The 27,503-nt window shown below is 37.1% G+C and overlaps 3 protein-coding genes across 3 annotated transcripts in view; 2 read left to right on the forward strand and 1 right to left on the reverse strand.

The window, feature by feature from the left end:
• The first annotated feature begins 8,643 nt into the window (after positions 1-8,643).
• LOC137994752 (prothymosin alpha-B-like) lies at positions 8,644-10,864 on the forward strand. The gene is made up of 2 exons (XM_068840356.1): positions 8,644-8,795; positions 9,701-10,864. Exons 1-2 carry the CDS (start codon positions 8,714-8,716, stop codon positions 10,000-10,002), a joined length of 384 nt encoding a protein of 127 aa, XP_068696457.1. The 5' UTR covers positions 8,644-8,713; the 3' UTR covers positions 10,003-10,864.
• Positions 10,865-19,512: 8,648 nt separating this feature from the next.
• LOC137994753 (secreted acidic protein 1A-like) lies at positions 19,513-22,511 on the reverse strand. Its single transcript, XM_068840357.1, has 2 exons — positions 22,347-22,511; positions 19,513-20,848 (listed from the first exon to the last, which is right to left on the reverse strand). The coding sequence occupies exons 1-2, from the start codon at positions 22,426-22,428 to the stop codon at positions 20,322-20,324; spliced, it is 609 nt and encodes a 202-aa protein (XP_068696458.1). The 5' UTR covers positions 22,429-22,511; the 3' UTR covers positions 19,513-20,321.
• Positions 22,512-26,523: 4,012 nt separating this feature from the next.
• LOC137994754 (secreted acidic protein 1A-like) overlaps positions 26,524-27,503 on the forward strand; it is a 4,420-nt gene continuing 3,440 nt past the window's right edge. The window contains exon 1 of the mRNA XM_068840358.1: positions 26,524-27,331. Coding sequence (XP_068696459.1) covers positions 27,250-27,331 — 82 coding nt within the window. The 5' untranslated portion in view covers positions 26,524-27,249. The remainder of the gene's footprint in view (positions 27,332-27,503) is intronic.

Genomic DNA, 27,503 nt, shown 5'->3' on the forward strand with positions numbered 1-27,503 from the left:
TTTCGGTCCCTCTTCTATAGAGAGGGAAAAAAGGAGGAACTAAAAACCACCTAAATCGATCTTAATGGACCCAGAAACCGTACCAAAGACAAAGAAACAGAAGATTGAAGCGAGGTAAGCTGTTTTTTTTTAATTTTAAATCGTGAATAGTTTTTAAATTTTGAGAAAAGTCGTTTTCCCCGTACAAACCCCTATATTTCTGCTCTTGCATAAAAAAGTACAGTACAGATACACATATATTAAGCTTGGGCTACCTGTGGTGGAACGAAAAATTTGTTATGCGCAGTGAACGTTGCATCTGGTGACACTCCTTGCGAAAATATTGGGGAAGGAATCTGCGCTGCAAATAACCCAAGATGCCCCCTTCAACAAGGGTAATTTATACTGTACGCAAAAGTGCAGAATATTTTGCTAGTACAAATCTATCATTTTCGTTTAGCGGCTCAGCTGTGAAGATTTCATTTAAAACTAATGCTGCTACTATCAGAAATTCAATTCTTATTTTAAGTGGATTTATACTGATGATGGTCAGTATAAAAAAAGCCCTAGAGCGCTGGATCGAGGACAATATGATGTCATTCTTAATCAGTAAACTGCAAACCTTTTCCAAGGGTAAAGGGTGGGGTTTTCTACCTAACAGTTGTCATGTCGGGTAGTTAAATTGATTTTACAAATTCAGTGTATTAATTTCTTTAGTTTTCAAAGTCTTCACCAAAGGGAACCCGGCAAAGCAGGAACCAAATAAAATGTATTCTAATATTTGAGAGCAAATACTGCAGCCTTACAGGCATGAGAGAATTAGTAACGATTTTCTTCTTACAGACCCTATCGCAAGTGGAGTTTTGAGAAAATGAGTATTTAGCTCACATAAAACCCATATAATATTACACATGTTTGCATTCATTTTACATTACTAGCTGACAATCTCCCTTCTTCAACTTTTTGTTCTACCAACAGGCCCTAAAGATAAAACCTATACAAAATTAACCCTTTTAATCCAAATTGCCCAGGGGGAAGACGAGTGTGCTAATAACAATAGTATATGCCTTCTAACTAGGACTCTAATTTTAGTAAAGGCTGCTAGGTGTTTTCTTGAAGTGCAGTGTTTAATTCAATTGCAGAACCTATGATTATCTTATTGCTAGTAGATGGAGGGAGAGGATTTAATGGGGAAAGCAAATTGTGTATCTCATTTCTTATGCTATGTGTAAGTGGTTCTGTAGATAATAAAACACATGCATGTGTAAGTAATGAATGGGGTACTGTAAGAATATGGCTATTACCTCATGACATCTTTGTAGTTTTCTTTGCATGTGTAAAATAATGTTCTGCATTCCTGCTCAGATCTGCTTTTGTCATTGCATCTTTGGGAATAAAAAGAGGTCTTAATTTCTCCTACAGAAAGTTGATACCATGTACATATTAAGTAGTGCTTTATTAATGCATAGTGATATGACATGTGCACATCTGTACTTCATGAAAAGACAAATGCACTAATCCAATTAGGGTGCACACTGCTGCCAATAACTGATGACTGCGGACATGTACTCTATTGTTTGCAAAAAATGTGGATGCTTTAATTAAGAAATAGCCTGCATTCTTAGATGCAGATGCTCCTCACGCAATGGCAGTAGTGTTGTGATTGAATCTCTGCTGTTTTCTTCTACAAAGTTTCAATGTACCCCTGCCTGAAACATAATTGGCTAACCTAAAAACACAATTATTTTCAACCATGTTTTAAAAAAATAGTAAAATTATTTTTTGAATAATCTTACTTCTTATGATGTATCCTTGTTTGCCTTTGTCCATGGTACTGAATATTTCCAATATTTCTGTATTTACTACTTAATTTGTACTATTGAGGGGTTACTGGCTTTATGAATTGCAAATTAAAGTTAAAGGTAAAATGTCTGTCATTAATTCATTGTTATATATCAGACATACATTCTGCATGTACATTCACTTGAAATGTCAAAATCAGTATGTTTTCATGGGATTAGATTAGACATTGACAGGGTCACACTTATTTTTCCTTAATTAATCACTGAAAACTTATGTCCCCATTATTTAATTTAATTAACCTTTTGACACCCAAACCGGTCAGACTTAGTATTTTACTCTGTCTAATGCCAGACGATTTTACTCGTCAATGGGGAACCCCCGGGAGTCAATGGGTTAATCTGAGCTACTTTGATTTTTTAGCTAATAATCAAACAGAACGGTTTTTGATACTGAAATACCCAAGATCCCTACAATCGTGGTCAAAAGTTGTTGGGAAGGTTGCGGGCATCAGCTCACTTCACACCTAATTCGATTTTTCTAACTATTGCCTGAAGTATTTGGGAAATACCATGCTCTTGTGATCCCCCTCCCCCATATTCAATGTTGGAGTTCTTCAGGTAAGAAAAGTCACCATTTTTTTTCCCTGGAAAATCCAGCATTGAAAACGGGGAGGGGGGTGTTTGTAAAATGAAGTTACCTTCCCAACACTTTTGTCCATGACTGTAGATTTATCTTCACCACCACTTAGTGAACAACATTCTCTAGTACAGATGATAAAGTGAGTTCCCTCAAACATTTTGATTTAACTTATTCATATTAACATTCATGATCGTTTTACCTGAAAGTTAAGTCATAAGAAAATAATAATATATAGAAGTAAAGAGGTATAAGATGTATAAATTCGAAATGGTCTTAAATTTCATTGTGAAAATTTATGATCTTCCTGATTCCTTCTTGGATCAAGCTTGGTAAAGGATTATTTGCAACTAGATCCATTTTATTATAACAAAGCTCTTGTGGTTTATTATTTTTTTACCCATTGCAGACTCACCATGCACTTGGGAATCATTTCTTTCGAAGATTGGCTGGAATAAAACCAATAACTTGATGAAACAGATACTCTGAGACTTTCAGTCAAATGATCTGCAATAGGCATCTGGCACAGAGAGCTTTCAGAGATCTATTAGAGAAAGATGTAAGATGGTGTTAGACATGTTCTGGGATGTTATCTTATTTTGAATACCAATGCAAGTCCTCTGTATTGTGCTATACAGCCAGAGTGGCGGGAAATTAAATTCGTGCACTGTTTCATTAAAAAAATAGTGACTTTTTTTTTCTTTTCCAGTTTCCCTACCTTTGTTTTTGAAATCCAGTGTAACGTGCTGGGAAATTATCTGTCACTTTTACTGCCATTATTTAAAAGTAGAAACTAATCACGAAGTGATAATCCTTCAATCGCTATAAACCTACACTCGGCAAAAAGGATGACTTACGTGTATGAAGCATAGCGGCTTTGTTGTGAACTGTGAGATGAAAAGTGAATGAAAAAGACTAATAATTTTTAGATTGGCTTTTGAGTTAGGTGAACCAAATAGAATACTACTAAATGTCATAACGCATACGTACCCAACTTCTTTTTTTTTTTCCACTGGCTTCTCCCGTTCCCATCGCTATCTTTGACCTTGCTTGTATTGTCTCTAGTAAATTTTCGATACCGTTTTGAGTTGTATGTTCAGTGTCCGGTCTTGCATACCTTCATTATCCCTTGGCTGAGACCTTTATCTTTCACAAAACATAATTTTTACCCGGCTGTACGTTTTCACAAAAGTAAGATGCTCCAAGTATATCGAAAGAATAAAAAACGACAAGTAGAACAAGCTACCGACGAACTTTTCGGAAGGTACATTTTCCCGCTCTTTTGTATATCCCATAAAAGGAGTTCTTGAATCAACCCTCTCCCCAGTGTCTTTCCTTCGGACCTTGTAGAGAGGTAGGGTTGGGGGGAGCATTCCTTTGCTGAGGTCGACGGAATTTTGGCACTAGTGCTCATTGACTTTTGGAAAAGTGAAAATCGACAGGAATGTGAACTCAGGCTACGTTTTGCAACTGGTAGACGTTTTTCAAGCAATAGATTGAATGTGTACGTGTTCGTGATAGGGGATATGGGGGAAATGTCACCAAGGGGGTAAAGGAGGAAAGCGAACTTACACTCTACGACGGTCAGTGTTCCGTATTTGCCGAATCGTTTAATCTTCCAAAAGCGTTGCCTTAGTTTTGTGTCTTTCCTTTGGCAATGCTAGTATCAACAAAGTAGGAAAGCCTGTTTAGATTTGACTTCACATTTGACGATAGTCAAACTTGAAGTCAAAGATGCTATCGTATTTGTCTTCGCCTTTGTCAAGTAACAAAGGAACGCACAAAGCCTCTTCAGATTTGACTTCACATTTAACGTGCGTCAAATGTGAAGTCAAAGTTGTTACGAATTTGACTTGACCTTTACCATGGTCAAAGGCATAAGCAAATTGGTAATGGGTTTGACCGTACGTTTGACGTGCGTCAAAGGTAAAGTCAAAAGCGATTCCAGATTTGACAAAGATCAAATGTGCAGCAAATCCAATTTTTCGTCCCGTGTTCAAACTCAAGAGCCTCAGAGTGAACGTCGATAGGACGGGGATGGTCGAGTGGTGTATATTTTTGCATGGGCTCCAGCAGGGCATTTTTCATCCCATTTCTCTTTGCCCTTCGTGGACATCCTCAATTCCATGGACATGAAGTTGTGAAGTAACGTCTTCACGCTCCGTCGCCGGGGCTATCCCTGCAATTTTCTTGACCTCACACCACCATTGACTTGATTTTGGGCTCTTGAGATTTGAAATTTTCGAAGTGGTCCACAAGATTACGGAAAAGACGGAAGAGCACAACATCCACTTGTACAGTGGTCTGTTGGCGTGAAATCTTTGAATTTAGGTGTGATCCATGGAGCTTCATTCACGTGTAATTTAACACTTTTAATAGACAAGATCTAGAAAAATGTATCACATTTATAGGTGGAGTCTAGCAGAGAAGTCCAGTCGACTGAGCCCAAAAAGCTTCCTAGCCCATGTTTGCAGCTAGGACTACAATCTTTTAAAATTTCTTCCCGAACAGTTGGTTAGCGGAAAATTGTGAGATGATATAAGCTTAAGTGCTTTTTAAGAAGATTCAAGAGAATATGAAGCAAGAGGGCAAATCCCTACACGCAAGGATGTTCATTTATAATTTATTTTTGGATTGGGCCCATGATGCGAAAGTTATTTTTATCTGTTGTTCCCATGACCAAGCGATCCAAACACTAACTGACAAATACTGAAGATGTCCTTGAAATAAGCACAACCAATGATATGAATAGGGGGTCAAATATGAGGGATTAGTTCGCTAATTAAATAAATTAAATAAGCTTGCTTAAATGAGATAAAATGATAGTCTTTCTAACTGCTGCTAAGTTTCGACTGGTTGATTGCTAGATTCTCAGGATACCGCCTGCTCAAGATCAAAGATACCAATGAAATTAACAATTTTTCAACTATTTGAGGCCATATACTGTATGTTGTCTGCGTTTAATTAAAACGCATTTTTCCACTTTGATGCATTCGCACTTTATTGTTGCCCACTGACAGTCAATGCAGTTTCTTTCTCGCAAACCGGACGTCTTTCCAAACAAGTGCCTTGAAACTGATTTTAAGTTTACTTTCTAATGCTCAGTGTTAACGTTTTAGTCGATCGGACAGAAGAAAATAAAGAAGAGATGTGTTAGTCAATGATGATTTGAATAAAATCGGAAAACTCCGAGTGCTCCTATAAAAGGAGTCGAGTCGGCAGTTTTGAATTCGTCCAAATATATTTCTGAGAGTGACAGCCTGCTCATTCTTCGAAAAAAAAGAAAAAAACAGTTCTATCATACCGAGAATTTGTCTACTTACAAATTGCTCATTTCAAATTAAGCCAGCTTGAAACACTGAAGGCCGTTTGAAACTCAATCTATTCACTTGTTTTAGGTGATAGTATAAACGCCTTTGTTTGTGGTCATTAGTTACTGAAAGCAAATTAAGAATCAAGTGAAAGCTTTACTCGAATAAGTTGAATATGATATGAATACATGATGAACTGTTCTTCACGTAAAAAAGGCACTTTTATGTTTGATTTTTTTTTTCTTACCAACTTAGAGTTTATTTGGCTGATACTCAGGCTAAATGTTACGAAAACGTGGTCGATGATCAACATTATGTTGCATCTTGCTCAAAAGCTATGTGGTTTGTATTGAAATTATTTCCGTTTACCGCATCCACATCTAACATTAACCGGCAATATTGTTTTCTACATGAGAGAGGAATATATTAGTATGTTTTCTGAAACACGTGAATAAAACCCATGCATGTTGCGCCACATTGGGTTTTCTTGCCATGGCCGGCTTCTAAATGTATTTGAGTTAATAGTGGTATTGGTTTTCGCCTTAAAGAGAAATATGCATGTTTAGTGTGAAATCTTAGGCGCTTATTACTTAGTCTTGTTTCCAGTTGCATCCATGGAAATACGAGAGGATAGGTGATATTTAATAGGTCTTACTTCAAAGCTCAGAGCGGCTTGTAAAACATATACCCGCTTGTTGTACAGCGTAAAAGTTGGATATCGCTATACTCGTTTTGTATAAGTTGCCGCCGAATTTATTATAACCATGACAACAGAAGCATAAATATTTCCATATACACTATATTGTTTTCTGGGGTTAGAAACGGGAATTGTCCTTCTCTTACGATGGATTTAGCACATTTAAACTTAGCTGATATCATTCGACTTCGACAGGGAGCTTGAAAAGACTTTAAGAACGGCTATGGCAACGGCAACGCCACAAAACAATAATACCATTCGTCAAAAGAGGAAATACAATCGTGCCGCACATGCGCCACACATTTTAAAACAAAGCTACTCTGCATAACGTGGACGTAAAATTACAAAATTCGAGGTTTAATGCGATCATACAATTGTAAACCTTTTATTCCCTAATCTTACTCTGAAACCTCTTGTACGAATTATTTTACGTAACTTCGCTTACCTTGTACGATGTAAGTGCTTTGAATAATCGAGAAAGACGCCTCGCGCAAAGTTTGCCGACGTCGCTGTCCTAAATATATTTAAATCAAGAAGCAAGAGCAACAATAAAGGTTACGAAAAGATCACCTAAAATTACAAGTACGATATATTCCTTACTGCTACTGCTAAAAAGCGGACAACAATGTGAAATAACAGCTATTCTGCTGCAGTTTCATAGACAAAGAAACTAGTACAAAACAATAATTTCAAATTAAAACATACTCATGTCCACTGTAAAGTACTTTTATTGTTGTTTAGCCAGCTTTGATTCAAACCAGGCTTTTTGGCAAATTACAAGGATTGACTTCTTTTTTTTTTTTCCTTTTTACAAGTTCTGGATATGTGGTTTCATGCGGCAAAACTCGTGTTTGGTAATAAGCTGCAAAGACACCCTTTGATGACCTGGTAATTTCAGATGGGTACTCCTACAATTAGTAATTAATATAGTATCAAATCTGGTGACATATATATTTATAACAGGTCAAAACTCAAACGATTTTAGCAATATCTCATTCTAGGCCTTCGTGGAAAGGAATAAATCTCCCTGGGTATAGGGAGGGTTTGCCTTATATGTGATTTACCGCCTGCACTATGCGGTAATATTCCTCGGCGGTACGTTTCCTCTCGGATCGGATAGCAACATAACATTTTTAGAAAGGTTGGTGGTGAAATGACGATTTCACCACACGACACAGGATATGGACAATCAAAAGTGTCTGGTTTCCTCACTATGCACGTAATGACAGAGGTTCTCTGTTGGACAAATATCGTGTACTCTTAATTTGGTAATGACTTTCATTACGTGAATAATACTGTAACATGAAAGCCTAGGATAAAAAAATAGATTTTCAACAAGTAACAGTTTTATCTTCGCTTGCTTATCGGTGAACTGCTATACTGATGAGATAAGCTGAAGTGCCTTACATGAATTTTTGTTGTCTTTTCCCCTGCTATAATTTGGACTTTGAGAGTCGCTTCAAGAGGGGTTGGTGACCGGCAATTTTTGAAATTAGAGACGCAAAGGCAAACTCCGGCTTTCGTAATAGAGCCATAGTAATTGTTCGAAGCAGAATATAGAAATATACGACCCATATACGCTCATCCGTATACTTTAAACTTCATTTGATCAAGATTGCCTCCTCTCAGCGCAAAGCAACGAAACTTAAGAGCGCCACCTTAAATGAATTAGTTTTTAAACAAATGCATAATCTCAAGGGCTTGTATTTTTTCTTAATTTAGACTGATTTGTTTTAAAGATTGCCCGGGTAACCATGACAAATTGTATAAACTGACTAAATGAAAGCACTGATCCATGAAGTACATAAAACAGAGAAAATATAGGGTTTCCCTTTTAAACCCAGACAGTGTGTTCAACACTTTCAATTGGTTTTCATTTTGGTTAAAACGTAAAATGGATAAGGGCTATAGGGCTAAAAGCAATTTAGAAAGTACAATCACAATTGTTAAATTGACAAAATGTAACAAATGTTTCCAACGCCACAGAAAAAAATTCTAAGTCTTAGGAAAGAGCCAAGGTATCGAAAATAGCACGCTTTTGACGACGATAGAGTGATACTGCTGTTTTCGGCCTCACTCGAGTTCCTCTTTTGCTGTGTTTCCGTAACAATATATAGTTCGCAAAATCAAGTCGCGATATCCAGGGCATATCTCGAATATCATTGAGGCTATAAATGACTCTGTCATTTCAAAACTTATAAATTGCAAAAAAAAACTACACGATATATCACTTCAAGCCTCGGCATCGTTGAAGAGCTATTCAAGTTCACATAAACGTTACAAAGACATGGCTTCCAAGATTTTGCTCCTAGTTTGTTTCTTTGCTTTGCTGAGTCCCCTTTGGAGTCTTCCTTTGCCGCTCCCTGATGGTAAGAGTTCATTCAGATTGATTCCGTTTTCTTTCTTTGATAATGCAAGTGTTGATCGGTTAAATTGATCATTTGTAGTTTTCCTCGTTTGCGGCATGTCTTATAATCATAAGATCATGCGTCTCAAAATTACAAGACCCACTAACAAACGTTAAAATCAGTTGTTCAAGCTTTTTTCCAGCAGGGAAATGATGATTTCGAAGTATTTAATGGTTAAAGACATGTCCGTAAACATGTGTCTAACCATTCTAAAGTATGTTAAAATTCGCCAGTAGTCAATTGCAAAGCAAAAACTCATTTTGGCTTGCATCAAGAGAGCGAGGTAAATGAATTACTGGTAACTTGTTTCATTACGAACGAAACGTCTAAGTATAGAGGTGTCATTAGGCACGTAAGCATCGACGACGCCAATGTGAACAAAAAAGTAAAAGTAGTAAGTTCACATTTTTGAATTATTTTCCTCCATATTCCAGTTTGTTCAAGCTGAACTACCCAGGGAAAGCTTTACGTAGAACTTGAGATTTGGTTGCACAATTGCGGAAAAAAATCCAACGCAATTTACGAAACGTCAAGATGCAGGTGCAGACCCAAGATTTTTCTTCTCTTCGAATCCAAATTCCGCGCAACATTTTTTCTCGGCCCGTATTCTCCTCGCACTCAACTAACTAGACTGCTGTGCCCTCGTCGCACGAGTTGAATTGAAACCAGTATGAATTCATGCAACTTACCGCAGTGTCAAAATTCTCTCGCAACAAAAAAATTCACAAAAATGCATCATGTCAGATGAGGCAAATTGTTACAGTATCTTGTTGCCTTGAGTGTTCCGAACTTTAACTTTGCTGTCCCGCATATCCGCGTAAAAAACCAAATGACAAATCTAAACTATTTTTTTTAATGCTAAACAGATGGAGGCTCTGACGATGTTGACGATAAAGAAGGCAAATATGATGCAAAAGACGATGGCGACGATGATGATGCTGATGATGATGCTGATGACGACGATGATGACGACGATGATGACGACGATGAAGATTCTACGGACGAAGTCGATGACGATGACGAAGATAATGACAACGATGAAGATCCAACTGATGCTGATGATGTTGATGATGACGATGAAGATCCAACTGACGTTGATGATGTTGATGATGAAGATGAAGATCCAACTGACGTTGATGATGACGATCCCACTGAAGTTGACAACTAAGAAGATATAAAAGTGATGAAAAAGATGCTGAAGACAGAACTATAGAAAAAGGACTGTATCACGATCAAGATTTGCAAACGAGATTGCCGATAGCCCATGTACCAAAAAGATAACAATTAATGAGAAATCGTGCATCCATTGATGCTTTTTCTTTATGTATAATAAATTTATTTCACCTACATATTCTGTGCTTGTACATCGAAGATGATATTGGGTTTATTTTCTTTATTATTTGTTTCAATTTAATTCATGCTTCAAGTATATTCAAATCGTTACCTAACAATTACAGAAACTTCTAATAAGAAAGTTTTTTTTAAATTAAATAAATTACTTTAAGATCAGAAAATTTGTGGCAGCAAACAACTTGGTATCTTATTATCTATGTTCATTCATTAAACAAACTTATCATGGAAAGTCTCCTTGGGCCTTTTTAATTTGTTCAAAGATGGACCTCAATCGGGACTAGGTACGTTTGTCCCAGGGAATAAGTAAGCAAATACGTAATCTAAATGCAGGTGATAAACATTGATATTGCAACAACCAACCTGCAATTTATTTATTTATATATTTAATGTTAAACAAAGTTAAACGAAAGAAACTCGAATATGAGCCTCGTGAATAAAGACTCTTACCCTGTGAGAGTTCATTTTATCCATTCATTTCCTTTGTAGAACACTAATTGACGTTCACTCTTTTTATTCGACACTTTTTCAAGAGTCAATTTCACTGCTATGCATTTGACACGGTTAAATTCGATTAATTTGAGAGTGTAAAACTGATTTTTTGCACATGCATTTAAAGGAAATTGTAAAAATTGACAAGAATGGCAATAGCTATTCGTTATAATAAAGTGTTGCAGTTTACAACATAGAAAGCCTCGTTTGTTTTACAGCTTTTGTGTATGTTTCTTTTATCTCTTTTAAGATATTGTGAGCAAGACTGATTCGCTACTCTTAATAGGCACCTAAAAAGGGAAGAAGCAAAATATAATTATGAGCGTGGTAAATTAACAATTTTAACGTCTTTACGAAAATTTACTAGAAGAAGGAATTATCTTTGCTTCATCGTCAGTTAAAAGCTAAACCCAATGTTCCCTGAAAAGGCCCACGCGTAGCTTAGTCAATTTAAAGTAAAGTACTTCCCTTGCGACTGAAATCCATCGCAAATTAACTCTCAGATATACATCGATTACCTACTATGAAAAAACGCATTGGGATGTCCAATGAAAGGAAACATTAATAAGATATATCATTTCTGGGGGTTTTCATCAATTCAATAATCACGTGAGGTAGTCACATCGATCTACATCCCATATTCAAGGTCTTGATTTAAACGCACTTTGACAATTGTAATGTTTCCTAGGGTAACTTTGGTGTAACGCTCTCAGAAAAAAATATTCAACAACTCCAAAATGGTGCAGCACGTGCCTTAACTTTTTCAACTGAGGTATAATGCTAAATAGTGGGTATTTAACTAGAAGTGTAAATGGAAAAAATCTCAAACCTCAACCTAAAATTCAGATGGCATTGATGGTTTTAAAGTGTCTTCATGGCCGGGCTCCCGAGTATTCATGCCCTAGGTGATACTATTTCCTCTACTTTCTGAGATTCTGTGCATAAACTATCTCCCTAGTATTGCACACGAACTATCTTCGTAATAGTTTTCCCTACAGTGGACGGGTGCTGTTCTCTGTAATGGCCTCACTCAGAACATAAGGCAAGCAAAATCTCTGTGTAGATTTTAGATTTTAAGAATGAATTAGTATAATAATTAGAGGCAAGGCATTATATGGATAGGTGTCAATTTGATAGCACTGCAAAACTGATGATGTTGTTTTCAATAATGGAGATGATAGATGTGGGTAGTGAGTGTATCGAAGTGAGTTTAACATTATATCAAAGGAAATTTAATGTGTATAAATTAAAGTACAGTAAGAGTTTTTCTCCAGTCTTGCTTTTCTCATATAGTTCATGTTTTTATCACACTATACATTTGTAGATTCATTGTAGCATCCTTTGTGCAATAAAAGTAGACTCACAGTCTTTTATTTCACTAAATTTATCATTTTGGCATGTGATAAACTTAATGTTATTATTGGAGCTTTTTTCATACTGGGGTGCATCCTTAAAACGGAGTTATTAAGCATGAATATAATACGTGAGAAGACAGGTGTTAATAGTAATTGTTATATACCTAGGCTTTCACTCAACAAAATGAGCACTGTGATTGGTTGATTCTTGGTCACGTGCCCCTGATAAAATTCAAATGTATCCCGACAGGGATGCAATTCCACATTTGTTGCCCGCTGCAGGTGTTCTGCTGCGATTGTTGAAGGAAATGTCTAAACATATAACAAAGCATTTAAATGTATGGCCACTCGGGAAAACAAAACTAACCTTTTCCCTCGGGACAATACCTTAAGTGTATATGGTGCACTGTTCCGAACACTTTTCTTCAGAAATTACATGTAAGAGGACTGGATTTTCTGTTGAAGTGCAATTGTGACTTACCGGTATTTATAAACAAATACTTGAAAATTTTAAAGGGTTAAAAAGATCTCACGCCTACGATCAACTACAGGATTTAATCAATTATTTAATAATAAGGAAATACTTGGTGATGGGATTTTTCAAAGAATGGTTTAAGAAAGGGATTGTTTCCATCAAGGATCTACTAAATGAAAACGGTGATATGTTGACATTCCAGGAGTTCTATGATACGTATGCATGCAAAATAAAGAATTAGACAAAGGTAGGTTACCTGCAGGATAATTATGATTCTCCAAGCATCATGCGTAGCACCAGGGATTCATTATGCACATTTTCGCCACTAGTTTCCAGGCCATCACGGTTCAAAGCAATTGTTATGCAAATTTCCTCCGTTATAAAAGGGCAGTGTGAAGCGTGACAAGTGTCTTTTGAGCTGGCAAAGTGTGAACGTCACGGTACCGGGCGGGAAAAACAAAGGTCTCACGGTAAGAGATGGGTGGGAGCTGAATCCCTGGTGCCAACGTTTGTATAAACGTAACCTTTCTTTGTACTTGTACATGTTCATTGCCGTGACTTTAACATCTTCACTTCCCACGGCCTGCTCCCGTCTGACCTTGTAGCTCAGTCGGTAGAGCGGCGGAGATCTAACCCGAAGGTCGTGGGTTCAATTCCCACCCTGGTCAGAGGTTTTCTCTGTCCTTGTCTGGGCCCATTTCCATCTGTAGGGCTAACGCTCACATGGTTCATATGGGATTGAAATCTAGTACTTCACATTACACTCTATTCAGTTAACTCTTTAATATACGTTTCGCTCTTCGGGCTTCCTCAGTATAGAGTGTACAGGGTTAAAAATACTTGGAATAAAAATCTGTCTAAGGCTAAGACTTAAATAGGCTAAAAAATTTACAATGCAATCAAAATAACAAATAAGAACAATAAAACAATGATGTGAGAAAAAAAGGTATTAGACCACTAGGGTATTACATAATAATGTAGAGAACATGATGTAACAAAATCCTACGTCAAAGCCTTTGAACAAAGGCGCTTTCTAGCTCACGATGCCATTTCGTAACAGGATCCGAAAAAAAGCCTTTGAATGGTTCATAACAAAATCCCAGTCATCAGAACCTGAACTCAAGCATTGAGTGCTATACTCTCCGCCCCGTAACAAAATCCCTGATTGAGCCTTTGAACAAAAGAATCCCTCAATATATAACAAATAAAAAATAAAAAGGAGAACACTTGTGAGTGATGAAAATAAGGTGTTAATTGTATCTTATTCTATTCCTAGAGTGAAATTCTGATCTTTTATTCAAACCATAAGGTTGAAGGGTGCAAAGTTGTGCACTCCAGAAAGCTTTTCTTGTAAGCAGACGATGGTCGAGGCTATTTTGATCGCTAAAATTACCAATTTGTTCAATGATGACGAAAACGAAATCCAACAAAACATGAGTTTCTTTGTTAAAGTGTATCGCCCCTTCACAAGTGTTCTTCTTTGTGCTCATGGCCCATTTGTGGTTTCGAAATCTGACTTTAAACTCGTTAGTTGTTGATCCTACATACTGAACATTGCATTTGTTACAGTGATCAAGTAAACAACATTTTTAGATTTACAATGAAGGTGTTGTCTGATGAAATATTTCCTGCTTGTACAAGTGCTGGAGAAATGATCCGATTCTACTAAAAAATTCTTACAGAGATCGCATTTCCCTTTACATTTAAAACAGCCTTGTATATCTGAGTATATGGTGCGGCGAGGTCGTGCCAAGATTTCTTTAATGTTTTTGGCCTTTCTAAAAGAGGGAATGATAGATCCCTTTGGGAAAATTTTGGCTAGGGAAGGTGAATTGTCAATGAGCTGCCGATGGGAATGTAGAATTTTCCCGATGCTTGGCAAAGAAGGATTGTAATCTAAAACTAACGGAAAAACCTTATTAGATTGCTTTATATTGGGAACAAGCAAATTCTCGCTGGGAATGGATGGATTTGACTTTCTCAAATTGTTGTTTGACCTGAAAGGGGTTGTATCCTCACTTAATTAAGTAGCTTTGATATTCAATACTTCGTTTCTCAAAACGTTCAGAGGAAGAGCAGTTTCTTCTGACTCTGGTGGCTACACCATAGGGGATAGCTTTGGAGCAATGGACAGGATGGGCACTATTGCGTAACAAATATATATGGTTATCTGTAGGCTTGGAGTATATATCAAATTGAATAAAACCGTCAACAAGGCTAAGCGTGAGATCCAAAACATCGAGTGAAGTAGGGGAGTGAACAAGGGTGGATTTAATAGTGGGATAAAGAGAGTTGATGAATTGCGTGAATTGAAGTAGTTTATCATGTCCTAGTGTCCAAAGATCGAAGATATCATCTCTATACCTCCACCATAGATTAGGCTTAATATTACCTGACAAGGCCTTCTGATCGATAATTCCCATAGCTAAATCGGCATAGCTGCAAGCATTTTTAGGTCCCATGGCTGTCCCATGAATTTGCAGGAAATTTTCATTTTTAAACTGAGAATTGTTGTGTTGCAGGCATATTTTAACAGCTTCGACAATGCAATCGGTGGATGGAAAATTTGTTGTTCGAGAATTAAGAGCTTCTGTGATTGCATTGATTCCCAAATTGTTGTCAATATTGGGAAACATGGCGACCACGTCCCATGAGACCAAATGGCTTTCTTTAGATCAGATCTTCAATTTTTTGTAAGAGATGCGTGGTGTCCTTAACGAAAGATGGTAATTTTTGGGCTAAAGCCTTGAGATAAAATTCAGTGAAGGCTGACAGATTTTCAATGGGTGTGCCACAACATGAAGTAATAAGCCTGAGGGGGTTTCCCTCCTTGTGAGTTTTGATGGTGCCAAAAGCCTTGCCTGGTTTTGCATTCCCATTGACAACCCAAACGGTTAATTTGCGATATGGCTAAGAAACTTTGAAAGCAGTTAGGGAGTATGAAAATAATCTCACCCGCTTCAACAAGGTATCACTGGATATTAACATCCTTAACAAATGTAAGCTTTTTCATATTTACCCAATGCTGGCATTAGGCCGAAATATTTTATGACATGTTTGCTGTTAACAGATGAAAGTCCTTACGATATGCTCTGATGTGCCGAGATATAAAACACGCGGATACTTTGCGAGTTGCTTGGTATTTTTCGGAGACCAAAAGGGGCAAGGAAAAATACAAGCACAAGCAATGAGCCATTTTCGAGCCGTCTCCGAGCCAACGGATAATTCAATAAGGGATTTATTATTCCAGGGATTATTACGCCTTTTTCTCGTGTTTCGGCTTCTTCCCGGATTGGCTGAGAATCGTATCGGATAATAAGACGCGTGCGAATGAAGATTCGAAGTGGCTATAAGCCAGGGATCATTTGATTGGATGCTGTTGAGAATTTCTTAAAATTTGATTGGTTCACAATGTACAATAAGAGTGGAATGTTTGGTGATGCAAAACCACCTCCCCACCCTGATTAGCTCTGCTATTTGTGGGTAAGGATTTTATTAAGGAATTAATCTGAATGTTTAATGAAAACTGAATTGAACTGCGCTGTTGGCAAGTTGAGGGTTTGAAAGTTATCTTTGTTGTTTTACATGTAAATACCCTGAAAGCTACATATCCAAGTGTTAAAAGCTTTATTATATATTAATGCAAAAGCTGGCAGTTTTTAAATTCCTTCCACTAAATTAAGTAGTTGAGAAATACAGTACAACTCAACTTATTTTTAATTGTGAAACTGAAGGGGCTGTACATGATGCTTACTTTGCTCATACTAAGTAACAATTGCACCCAGTTTCTTATAATAACATAGACAGTTCCTTCATTGAAACATCTTTCTCTGCAAAAATAACTAACAACAACAACAAGATTGATTCCTGGCGTAAGGTTTTATGTTTGAATGCCATAAGAAATAAACGTGTTCAAGTCCCTTTTAGTAAATTAAATGGTAACAGTTGAAATACACGTACACAGACACTGTTCATACCAAGTAAACAGTTCTGTCAAGAGTTTTCCGCGATAATAAAGACAGACCTTGGCAGCGTCGAAAGTTCTTTTCTCAGATTATAAATATAAATTTTATGCATTCCAATAGCAACTCTATATTGTGCTAAACTATTTCCCATTTTGAGAAACCTTACTCACCAACGCTATCACCATTCTTCAGTTTCTCGCTAGAGCAAATCCAGCTCAACGAAACTCAAATTCACTGCAGTTCACTTCAATTCCAATTAAATTCACTTTCAGTTCTACAAAGCTTTATATTCAATAGATTCAACTTTGATTGACTTGGAACCTTGGAATAAATTGGAATGTGAGTTTATCTTGGAAAGTCGAATCCACAGCGAATTGAAATTCGTTGCACGGATGATTCGACAGTGGTTTGTTGTGTATATGAGTGTTTCCTATTAATTATTTTGTCAGAAAGAACGACAGAAATCATCAACCTCTTACCTGAAAGTCGTAAACTCCTCTCCTGCCGTCGCTGAATAAAAATGGCTGATCTACGGTGTGCTTCGTCATGTGACTTCAGACGAACATTTTCCATATCAAGACCGAGCATATCCGACTACTGAATACCTGTGACACAAGTTTATCGTGAATTCAAAAGATACTTGAAACACTGTTCTTCTACGACTTTTAACTTTTCATAATTCGATGGAAAATTCAGAACGTCCCCTAAAAATAATGAAATAGAGCATAGGGTAGGATTCGCACTTGGGACACGTGCGCTTAGCGCTTCCGTTCCAGAACGTTCGTACACCAATTCGGCCGTCCGAACGAAAGCCGAAATTTAACAGCCCATTGATCGAGTGAACGAGTGATCGAGTGAGCACCTGAAGTCCCCCTCACTATACCTCATTGAGACTTCGTCATCAATGAGGTAAAAAGGAATCGAGTAAAATTGCCAAAGAGGCTAACATGTTTGTCATTTCCAAATTCACTTCAACGTCATTTTCGGGTCAAGTTTAAGCGCAAATTGCCGTGGTTATTAGATCTACTTTTCGTGTGAATAAAGTGCAGTTATCATGACTTATGACATCGTAATCAGCTTGACAATGGAAAATACAGAACCTCAGTACGTTCTCGTCTTCCAACACGCTTTTCACGACAAACGTTCACTGAAGTTAATCCCTGTGGAATTGAGCTAGCGTCTGGATAGGAGACTAAGGAGATGCAAGATGTTATTATTAACAAGTCTTTATTCAGCAGATAAAAAATACATATCAGATGTTACAGTAAAATCTGTATCTATATGCGCAAAATACAAAAATAGTGAGAAGAATGTTAACTATTTTTTTAAAGTATTGTAGTTCTAAAAATCGAAATATTATATAGCCAAAGCCAAAATGTTTTCTTCAGTCGACTTGAAGTCTTGCATTGTGTGTTGTCTCCCGAGTCAAGTGTTCTCACTACTTTCAGTACTCCTTTTGGACGATATAAAAAACACTCCAAATCCTGATTTAAGCCGTTCTATCTTTGTACAAATTACTTACTTGCTAAAATGTTAAAACGTCCTATGATAAAAAAAAGATTAAAAAACATAAGCTTTCCGCTACTAGTCTATAGCCTTAAAGGAGAACTGAAGGCTAGAAGATCAAATTTTTTTGTGTCTTATTATTATCGAAATATAACGTCCTTTACCTAAACAAACAGGAAAAATCCTTTTTCATCTTGAAAGGCCTTGAATTTGCCCAAAATCTTTGGTTGTTTTTCCAATTTGAACGCCCGCCATTTTGTTTGCTTTTCCTTCCGGTTACTTCCAAAAAAGGAATGTCAGCCGCCATGTTGTGACGTCATTGCGCACAAGCAAGCAGCTGGTTTTCACTGAAACGTTAAGTCTCAACATAGTACTCCGCTTTCTTCGTCGTTAATACACGTAAGTTTATGGCAGAACTTGAACCATATTCTTTCGATCCAATGCGAGAAAGTTCAGGATCGGAGGAAGAGGAAGCAACCGAAAGGGAAGACTCAAGATGGGGAAATACGACTTGGTGCAGCTGTGATTTTTGCTTGAACTGGGAGGCCGGGACAGCAAGAAAAGGAATGCATCTGCTGCCGCGAGATAGAGGAGCTATGAACAAATCTCAGGTGAATTGATTGTATTCAAAAGGCAATAAAAACAACTTGATTACTAAGAGATTCTGTTGGCTGCTTTTGTTTTGTCTGTCATTTCGATTCAATTTGAGAAACTATTCGTTGTGTAACGCAGCATTCTAGCTTTTCGACCGTGTGTTTACAAAGAAAAGTGCTATAAACTGCCATCGCGGGTCTGAGTGCTGCGATTAATGAACAACATGTATGTAAACACATAAGCTCTGTTCGTAGTTTTGCGAATTTTCAAACTTCAATTAAACATCTTTGTGATCGTTGTCGACGGAGTTTATAAAACCCAGCTTGAAGTGCGAATGCCAATCACGAAATAACGTGTCCCAGTTGCTTGCAAAAACAACCTTTCGGTTCACTTCTCCGGCGCTTGGTTTGCCACTGAAATAAAGAAAACATAACTTACTCACTGGGCATAAATGGAATCGATGGAGTCGCAAAGTTAACATTTCATCAATTACATGCAATTGTCGCATCGACCGCTGTGGCCAAGACACCTTCAAAACAGGAGGGTTCGAAATGATCCGAACAGATGTGACAGGGCTGGATATTTGGCTAGTTTTTTCTTCTAAATTCGGATGATCCATTCTTCGAGAAGGACTTCATTTTAAAGAGGGAAACGATGAGAGTTCTACTAGAACAGCCCACAATAGCGCACTGAACCATTTTTCAAGTTTCCCGCGTTCAAGCAAGTGAGCGCAATGACGTCACGCATAGCGCCCAAGCCTGCTTTAGTACAGCCAAAATGGCGGACTTCCATCGAGTGACCAATACGGATCTTTCTGGCCTCATAAAAACGTCAAAATGTAAGGAACCCCTCAAATACTCGAATATTTCCTTTAACTAAGTCAGGCACGACAAATTTGGCGAAGGAAAAAATATTTCATTTTTATCTTCAGTTCTCCTTTAAAGGCTGTTTTTTAACCTTTTTTACCAGAGAACGCTTTTACAGTTTAGCATGTCTTATCCTTGTTACAAATTAATTATTATCCAGAAAGACTCAATTAAGGACACTCTCCATGATAAAGTTTCTTCAATGCATGAACATAGTTAATAAAATACAAAGTTGCCTACTATGAAAATTTTCTCGATTTTAATGATTTATTGTGCTAATTTTAAAAATATTTTCCTTTTTCTTAGAAATATCTTCACATAGTGTAGTAAACAATAGGTATTTTTATCATGGGATAGAGCTTACACGAAAATAGTCCATTTCCGAGTTGCTATTTTGCTCGGTTTCAAAGCGAGTCCTGGTGCACAACCATTCAAATGGAATGAGTGGTGTACTTTCATGCAAATCAAACTCATTATCATTTGAATGGTTTAGCACCAAGACTCGTTTTGAACCAGAGGCAAACAGCAACTCGGAAATGGCCTATTGACTTATACTGTTCAAACTTTGAATAAACTAGAAGCATGAACTAATAATAAATAAAATACGCACAATTTCATCTTCGATGTACAAGCACAGAAATATGTAAGTTAAATAAATCAATTACACATAAAAGAAAGAATGGATGGATGAACCATAACTCGTTAAGTGTTATCATTTCGGTATAAATGGGCTATCACCAATCTCGTTTGCAAATCACCACTGTAATACAGTCCTTAATCCGATTGTCTTGTCTTGAGTATTTTTTTCGTCATTTTTATCACTTTTTAGTTGTCATTATCTTCACCATCACCATCATCATCATTATCATCGTTATCGTTATCGCCTACGTCTCGTCGTCATCTTCAGTAGGATCTTCAAGGTCATCATCATCATCATCATCGTCAGTAGGATCTTCATTATCATCGTCATCATCTTCAGGGAGATCTTCATCATCACCATCATCATCATCTCCATCATCGTCATCATCATCGTCATCATCAACATCATCATCATCATTATCATCATTATCATCATCATCATCGGCATCATCATCATCATCATCATCATTATCATCATCATCATCATCATCATCATTATCATCATCATCATCATCATCATCATCATCATCATCATCATCACCATCGCCATCATCACCATCAGTAGGATCTTCATCATCATTATCGTCATCGTCATCATCATCGTCATCAGCATCATCGTCAGTAGGATCTTCAGTATCATCGTCATCATCATCACCATCATCATCATCACCGTCAGTAGGATCTTCTTCATCATCATCAGCCTCGTCAATGTCTGTATCATCTTTTGCATCATATTTGTCTTCTTTATCGTCAACATCGTCAGAGCCTCTATCTGTTTAGCATGAAAAAAAAACCGAATTTGGATTTGTCAACTGCCATTTTACACTGATATGCAGGACAGAAAATTTAAAGGTCGGGACACTCAAGGCAAAAAGCCTCTGCAACAATTCGCCTATTCAGACATGATGTATTTTTGTAAAAGTCTTTTTCGCTGCCATCAGTGGCATTGATTCAAACTGGTTTTAACTCGTGTGAGTGATCAAAGCGATAAAATAAGTGCTTGCCGCATTGATTACATGTAGGCCCCATACAATCCAGACGAGTCGAACACCTACTGCGGTACAAGCAGGTATGTTCTCCTCATTAGCGACTATGGGATGTACGACGCGGACATCAACGAGAACGCAACCAAAAAGGCATTAAATGAGCCAGAAAATGGCTCTACGCGTGCGTTTTGAAGGATCGTGCATTTCTCTGTTGTTCTCTGTAATTATGGCTCGCAGAGGAGGAATGACTAATATCCCACAATGCATAGTTTTTCATTTCATATTATTAACTGAAATCGTAAGGTAATTTGCATCTTCCACCCACAACGCCAAGGTGAGCAGTGCAGGAGACCACCACTTTGTGTTCATACAGACCTTGGCTCTCAGAGAAGTATATTTATGATACCTTCATTGCGTGTCGGAAGAAAAGATTGGTATGAAGTGGAAGGCTTTTACGTGTGCTACATTGAAATATTAGAAAGCTAATGTGAGCTCCATCGAAGGCTTGAGCGAACGGCGGAGATGCATAATACCCTATGTTGTTAAGAGTCAATCCGTGTGGATGCGTATGTCTCCCTTGTTGGTTCGAATTAGTTATATATTCCTTCGTTCAACATAGGAAATGAAAGAAAAGTAAGTTAAATCCGAAATCCACGTTTGTGCGATCGCTTTCAAATGCTAGACTCAAAAATGCCTGATCACAAGTGCCACTTGTTGGCTTATAAACTAGCGTATTTTGATAAAATCTTTGACTCAAAAAAGTATAAGGAAATGAGGATCCTTCTTGGTCCTTCTCCGCTAAAATATCGTTTCACCATGGATCTTTATCAGTGAAGTCCACATTAGGAAAGACCTCTTATCAATAACTGTAAAAATAACTTTACTCATGACGAGCTCTTCGGGTCAGCGTTCACGTTGAAAAACAATGGCATTTTGAATAATCAAAATAAATGAGTTTTCGATTTGACGCGTGTCAAATTTATACACACCTTATCATGGTTAGACATATACTTTTACAGAAATGTTTTTTAACTTATAAATACTATAAAAACAACATTTCTCTGCTGGGAAAGAAAAAAAAATACTGATTTTAACCTTTTTTTTGGAAGGGGGGGCGGCTTTTAGATAAACATTTTCAATTAAAGCATCGGTCTGTTTATGACATGTCACACGTCTTTTAACGAAACTTGAACGAGGAGAGGAAAACTCCAAATGATTAAGTTAACTGATCAACAGATGCAATAGCAAAAGAGGTAAATTGAAGTAATCTGAATAAACTCTTACCATCAGGGAGAGGCAAAGGAAGACTCCAAAAGGGACTCAATAAAGCAAAGAAACAAAAAAGAAGCAAAGTCTTGGATGCCATGTCTTGTTACGTTTTGTCTCAACTTCAGTAGCTACTTCTTCAACGATGCTGAGGCTTGAAGTGACAATTCCTGTAGGTTTCTACAATTTATAGGTTTTGAAATAATAGAGTCATTCATGATCATAACCTCAATGATATCCGAGATATCCTCTGAATATCGCGCTTTTGCGTAGTGTAAATTGTTAAGGAAACACAACAATAGAGAAACTCGAGTGAGGCCGAAATCAGCAGTATCACTTATCGCTCGCAAAAGCGTGCTATTTTTGATACCCTGGTTCTTTCCCAAGAGTTAGGGGTTTTATTTGGCGTTCTTGTGGAAACGTTTTACATTTTATCAAGTTAGCAATTGTCATTGCACTTTCTTGTTGTCAGCCCATTTATTTGCAGCACATCTCCACTTTACCGTTTCAAAGCAAAATGCAAACCATAGTATTGGACCCACTCTCTGGGCTAAAAATGGAAACTCTAAAATCTAAAATAATTTCTCTCTCTTTATGTACTTCAGGGATGCTTTCCCTTATTAATATTATGGAATTTTTTTAATGGTTACCTGGGTAATTTTAAAACAAATCCGTGTAAATTCTGAAAATAAACGCCCTTGAGGTTACGCTTATGTTTAAACGTTTATTCCTTTAAGGTGGCGCTCTTAAGTTGCTTTGCACTTAGAGGGAGTAAACATAATTAAATAAAGTTTAAATTAACAGTTACACGTATATAGAATATGGCTATAATTTTTTAAGTTTTTTTCTCCTTAATTTTGAATTGATAAAAAATTTTATTAAAACAATACTTCCTACATTATTTTTTTTGGTAAATTTGCTGTTATTGAGGCCACTTTAAAATAAAATTGATGCTGAAATGATTTCGTCAAGTTTTAGGGGCGTATATTCCTATATTCGGCTTCGAACAATTACAAATGCTTTCTTTACGGAAGCTGAAGTCTGGCTTTGCCTCAGTAATTTAAAAAAGTTGCTAGTCACCCACCCGTCTTTCAGCGACTCTTGAAATTGTATGAGAGGAAAAGCAAAAAAATTCACATAAGGCACTTGAGCTTATCTCACTCATAGCAGTTCATCGCTAAGCAAGCGAGCATAAAAGTGTTACTTGTTCAAAATATCTTTTTTTGTATTGTGGGCTTCCAAGTTACAGTATTACTGACGTAAAGAATGCCATTCTTCTCAAGACTTACCAAACTAAGAGTATACAATATTTTCCAAAGGCGGATCGAGAACCTCATTACGTACACAGTGAACAAGCCAGACACTCAGTCCTGATTGTCCCATATCGCGTGTCATGTTGTGAAATCACCATTTCCACCCATCTTTCTAAACAATATTATGTTGCTAACTGAGAGGAATTTAAATATTACCGCCTATTGCAGGCTGTAAAAAAAAACATATAAGGCAAACGAACGATTACGACTTGTTTTAAGCAATATATTACTGTTTTTTTTTCTTTTAACAAAGACGAAAAAACAGAAAACCCCTCCATATATATCCAGGAAGATTTCTTCTTTCCATGAAAGTCTAGAATCAGATCTCGCTAAAATCGTTTGAGTTTTGACCTGTAATAAATATATATGTGACCGTCCTGATACTATATTAATTACTAATTGCAGGAGTACCCATCTGAAATTACCAGGTCATTCAATGGTGTCTTTGCAGCTTATTACCAAACACGAGTTTTGTAGTAGGAAACCACGTATCCAGAAGTTGTAAGGAAAAAAAAGTTACTCGTTGTGATTTGCCAAGCGGGCTAAACAACAATACTGTAACAGTGGAAACGAGTACGTTTTAACAATAAATTATTGTTTTCTACTGGTTCCGTTCTATGAAACTGCAGCACAATAGCTGTTATTTTGCGTTGTTGCGGGCTGTTCAGCATTAGAAGTAAAGAATACCACGTACTTGTAATCTTAGATGATCTTTTCGTAACTGATATTGTCACCCTTGCTTAATGAATTTAATATCTAGGACAGCGACGTCGGCGAACTTTGCGCGATGCGCCTTCCTCGATCATTCAACGCGCTGACATCGTACAATGTGGGCAAAGTTTCCGAAGATAGTTAGTACGAGAGGTTTGTGAGTAAAATTAGAGAAATGAAACGTTAACAATTCTATGCTCTCTTTATATTGAAAACCTCGAATTTGGCCATCTTACGTCGTCGTCACAGTATGCGTAATAACTTTATACTAAAATACTTAATGGATGTTATCGTTTTGTGGCATTGCCGTTACCATAGTCATTTTTTTTAACACTCTTTACTCCTTAGCGGCAAGAAAACATGGCAGTGGATGCGGAAGGGAGACCTCAAGGGATGTACAGAAGCATTGATTTGCAGCACACAAAGTTATAACTTTGCTCTATCATAAGTCTTTCGCGATTATTCTATCTCGTTCATGTCCTACAACGTGGGCGAAGTATTCTAAAACCAAATCGTTACGAACAGTTCCAAAGTGAAAATAGAGAATACTAGATTCTCTATTGCATGGGAATTATTTAAGAAACATGATGGGAGTGTTATGGGAGAAAACATGGCAGTGGATGCGGAAGGGAGATCTCAAGGAATGTACAAAAGCATTGATTTGCAGCACACATGAATAAGCCTTAAGAACTAACTATATCAAGTTCCACATAAATAAAAGTACAGGGATGTCAACCCCCAAAGACATCAAATATTGAGAACTCATAAGGATGGTTCTAAGACCGCTGCAAGAGGTTTAAAACAGGCTTCGCCTGTTTTCAACCGAAAACCTAAGCAGCCACCTTTTTCAAAAATCAGTCAGATATCAGAGCACAATGGAGCAGATGCTGACTAAATAATCTTGCTCAAGCAAATTCCATTCAGTCTCAGCCTCCCATTGGCCATAGCATTCAATTTGTTTTCATTCCATACTAATTTCTGACTGGATTTACAAAAAGCTACCCATTGATGCTGTAACTTAGCACCTTCAGATGCACAAAAAAGTTCTTTCTATTCACAGCTATGATTGCAGCTAGGATCAAACTTTACCCCAACCTCGACAATGCAACTTCTCGAGGTTACTCGTGTCTAATAATTATTTTACTGGTCCTTGCATGGGGATCCCTGGGGCACCTGAAGGGTCAAGCTAAGACTTTTTCTGACTTCCTGACTTAAATTTTGATCAAGTGCTATATAAGAAAATTGGCTTCTTGGTCATTTCTAAGTCATAGGCGATCAATTTCTGCCAAGTGGTGTCACAGAAATACTGACAGGTTATTTTACTTAAACCAAGGCACTAACTCTAACTCAGGGTATAATCAACCCCCCCTAAACTAACTTTGCTTTGCTCTTATAAGTGCAAACTAACATTCAAATCAAAGCTTAGAGCCTATAGAATTTGCACAGGCATGTCTTGACGGAGCCTCCCCTGGTTCTAAGACCGCTGCAAGATGTTTAAAACAGGCTTCGCCTGTTTTCAACCGAAAATCTAAGCAGCCCCCTTTTTCAAAAACCAGTCATATATGTAACCTGAAAGCCTACAATTAAAAAAAATAATAATTTCAACAAGTATCAGTTTATCTTTGCTATACGAGATAAGCTGAAGTGCCATACGTGAATTTTTGTTGTCTTTTCCCCTACTATAATTTGGTGCATCGCTGCAAGAGGGGCTGCTGTCTGGTAACTTTTTAAGTAGGCCATTTCCGAGTTCATGTCTGCCTCATCTTCAAAGCGAGTCTAAGTGCGAAGTTTTTTTGTGAAGGTAAATTGTTCTACTTAACATAAGAATGAAAACTAATTTTCACAAGAAAAACTTTGCACTTAGACTCGCTTTGAAGAGAAGGCAGACATGAATTCGGAAATGGGCTATATCGGGCTTTCGTCATAGAGCCATTGTAATTGTTCGAATCAGAATATAGGAAAATACGCCTCTAAAAAGAGACGAAATTATTTTAGCATCAATTTAACTCTAGAGTGTCCTTAATAACACAGCAACGTAACCACAAAATAAAGCCATATTCCATATACGCTCTACTGTATACTTAAACTTCCTTTCATCAAGTTTGATTCCTCTCAGAGCAAAGCAACGACAAACTTAAGAGCGCCACCTTAAATTTATTTATTTATAAACTTCGCCAAAGACAAATTGGCAGGAGAGATTTCACAGAACTAACGTTCCAATAACGAGACTCCTAAATGAATTAGTGTTTAAACAAATGCATAATCTCAAGGGCTTTTTTTTTTTTTCTAATTTATATAGACGGAATTGCATTTAATTAGAAATTGCCCGGGTAATGCTAAAAATTGTATGAAATGACTAAAGGAAAGCACTCATTCATGAAGTACATAACAACAGAGAAAACAAGGGGGTTTCCCTTCTAAAACCAGAGAGTGTGTTTAATACTTTGGTTTTCATTTTGGTTAAAACGATGAGGTGGATAAGGGCTGTAGGGACTCAAAGCAATTAAAAGCAATCGCAATTGCTAAATTGACAAAATGTGTCAAATGTTTCCACCAGAACGACAAAAAAAAAAAAAAAAAAAAAAAGGAAACAAAACAAAAAATCTGTAACTCCTGGAAAAGGACCAAGATATCGAAAATAGCACACTGTTTCCGGCAATAGAGTGATACTGCTGATTTTGGCCTCACTCGAGTTCCTCTTTTGTTGTGTTTCCGAGACAATATATAGTTCGCAAAATCATGTCGCGATATCCAGGGGATATCTCGAATATCATTGACGCTATAAATGACTACCCTTTATTTCGAAACATATAAATTCCAGACGAAACCCCACACTATCATTTTAAACCTCGACATCTTTGAAGAGCAACTCGAGTTCAGATAAAACGTTCCGAAACATGGCTTCCAAGATCTTGCTTCTGATTTCTTTCTTTGCTTTACTGAGTCCCCTTTGGAGTCTTCCTTTGCCTCTCCCTGATGGTAAGAGTTCATTCAGTTTGATTCAATTTTCTTTGTTTGATAATGCAAGTGTTGATCGGTTATTATGGCCATTTGTAGTTTTCCTCGTTTACGACATGTCTCATAATCATTGGATCCTGTGTCTCAAAATTATAAGCCCCACTAACAGGCGTTAAAATCAGTAAGTTATTTT

This window comes from Montipora foliosa, chromosome 3 (assembly GCF_036669935.1).
Source record: "Montipora foliosa isolate CH-2021 chromosome 3, ASM3666993v2, whole genome shotgun sequence".
Lineage (NCBI taxonomy): Eukaryota > Metazoa > Cnidaria > Anthozoa > Scleractinia > Acroporidae > Montipora > Montipora foliosa.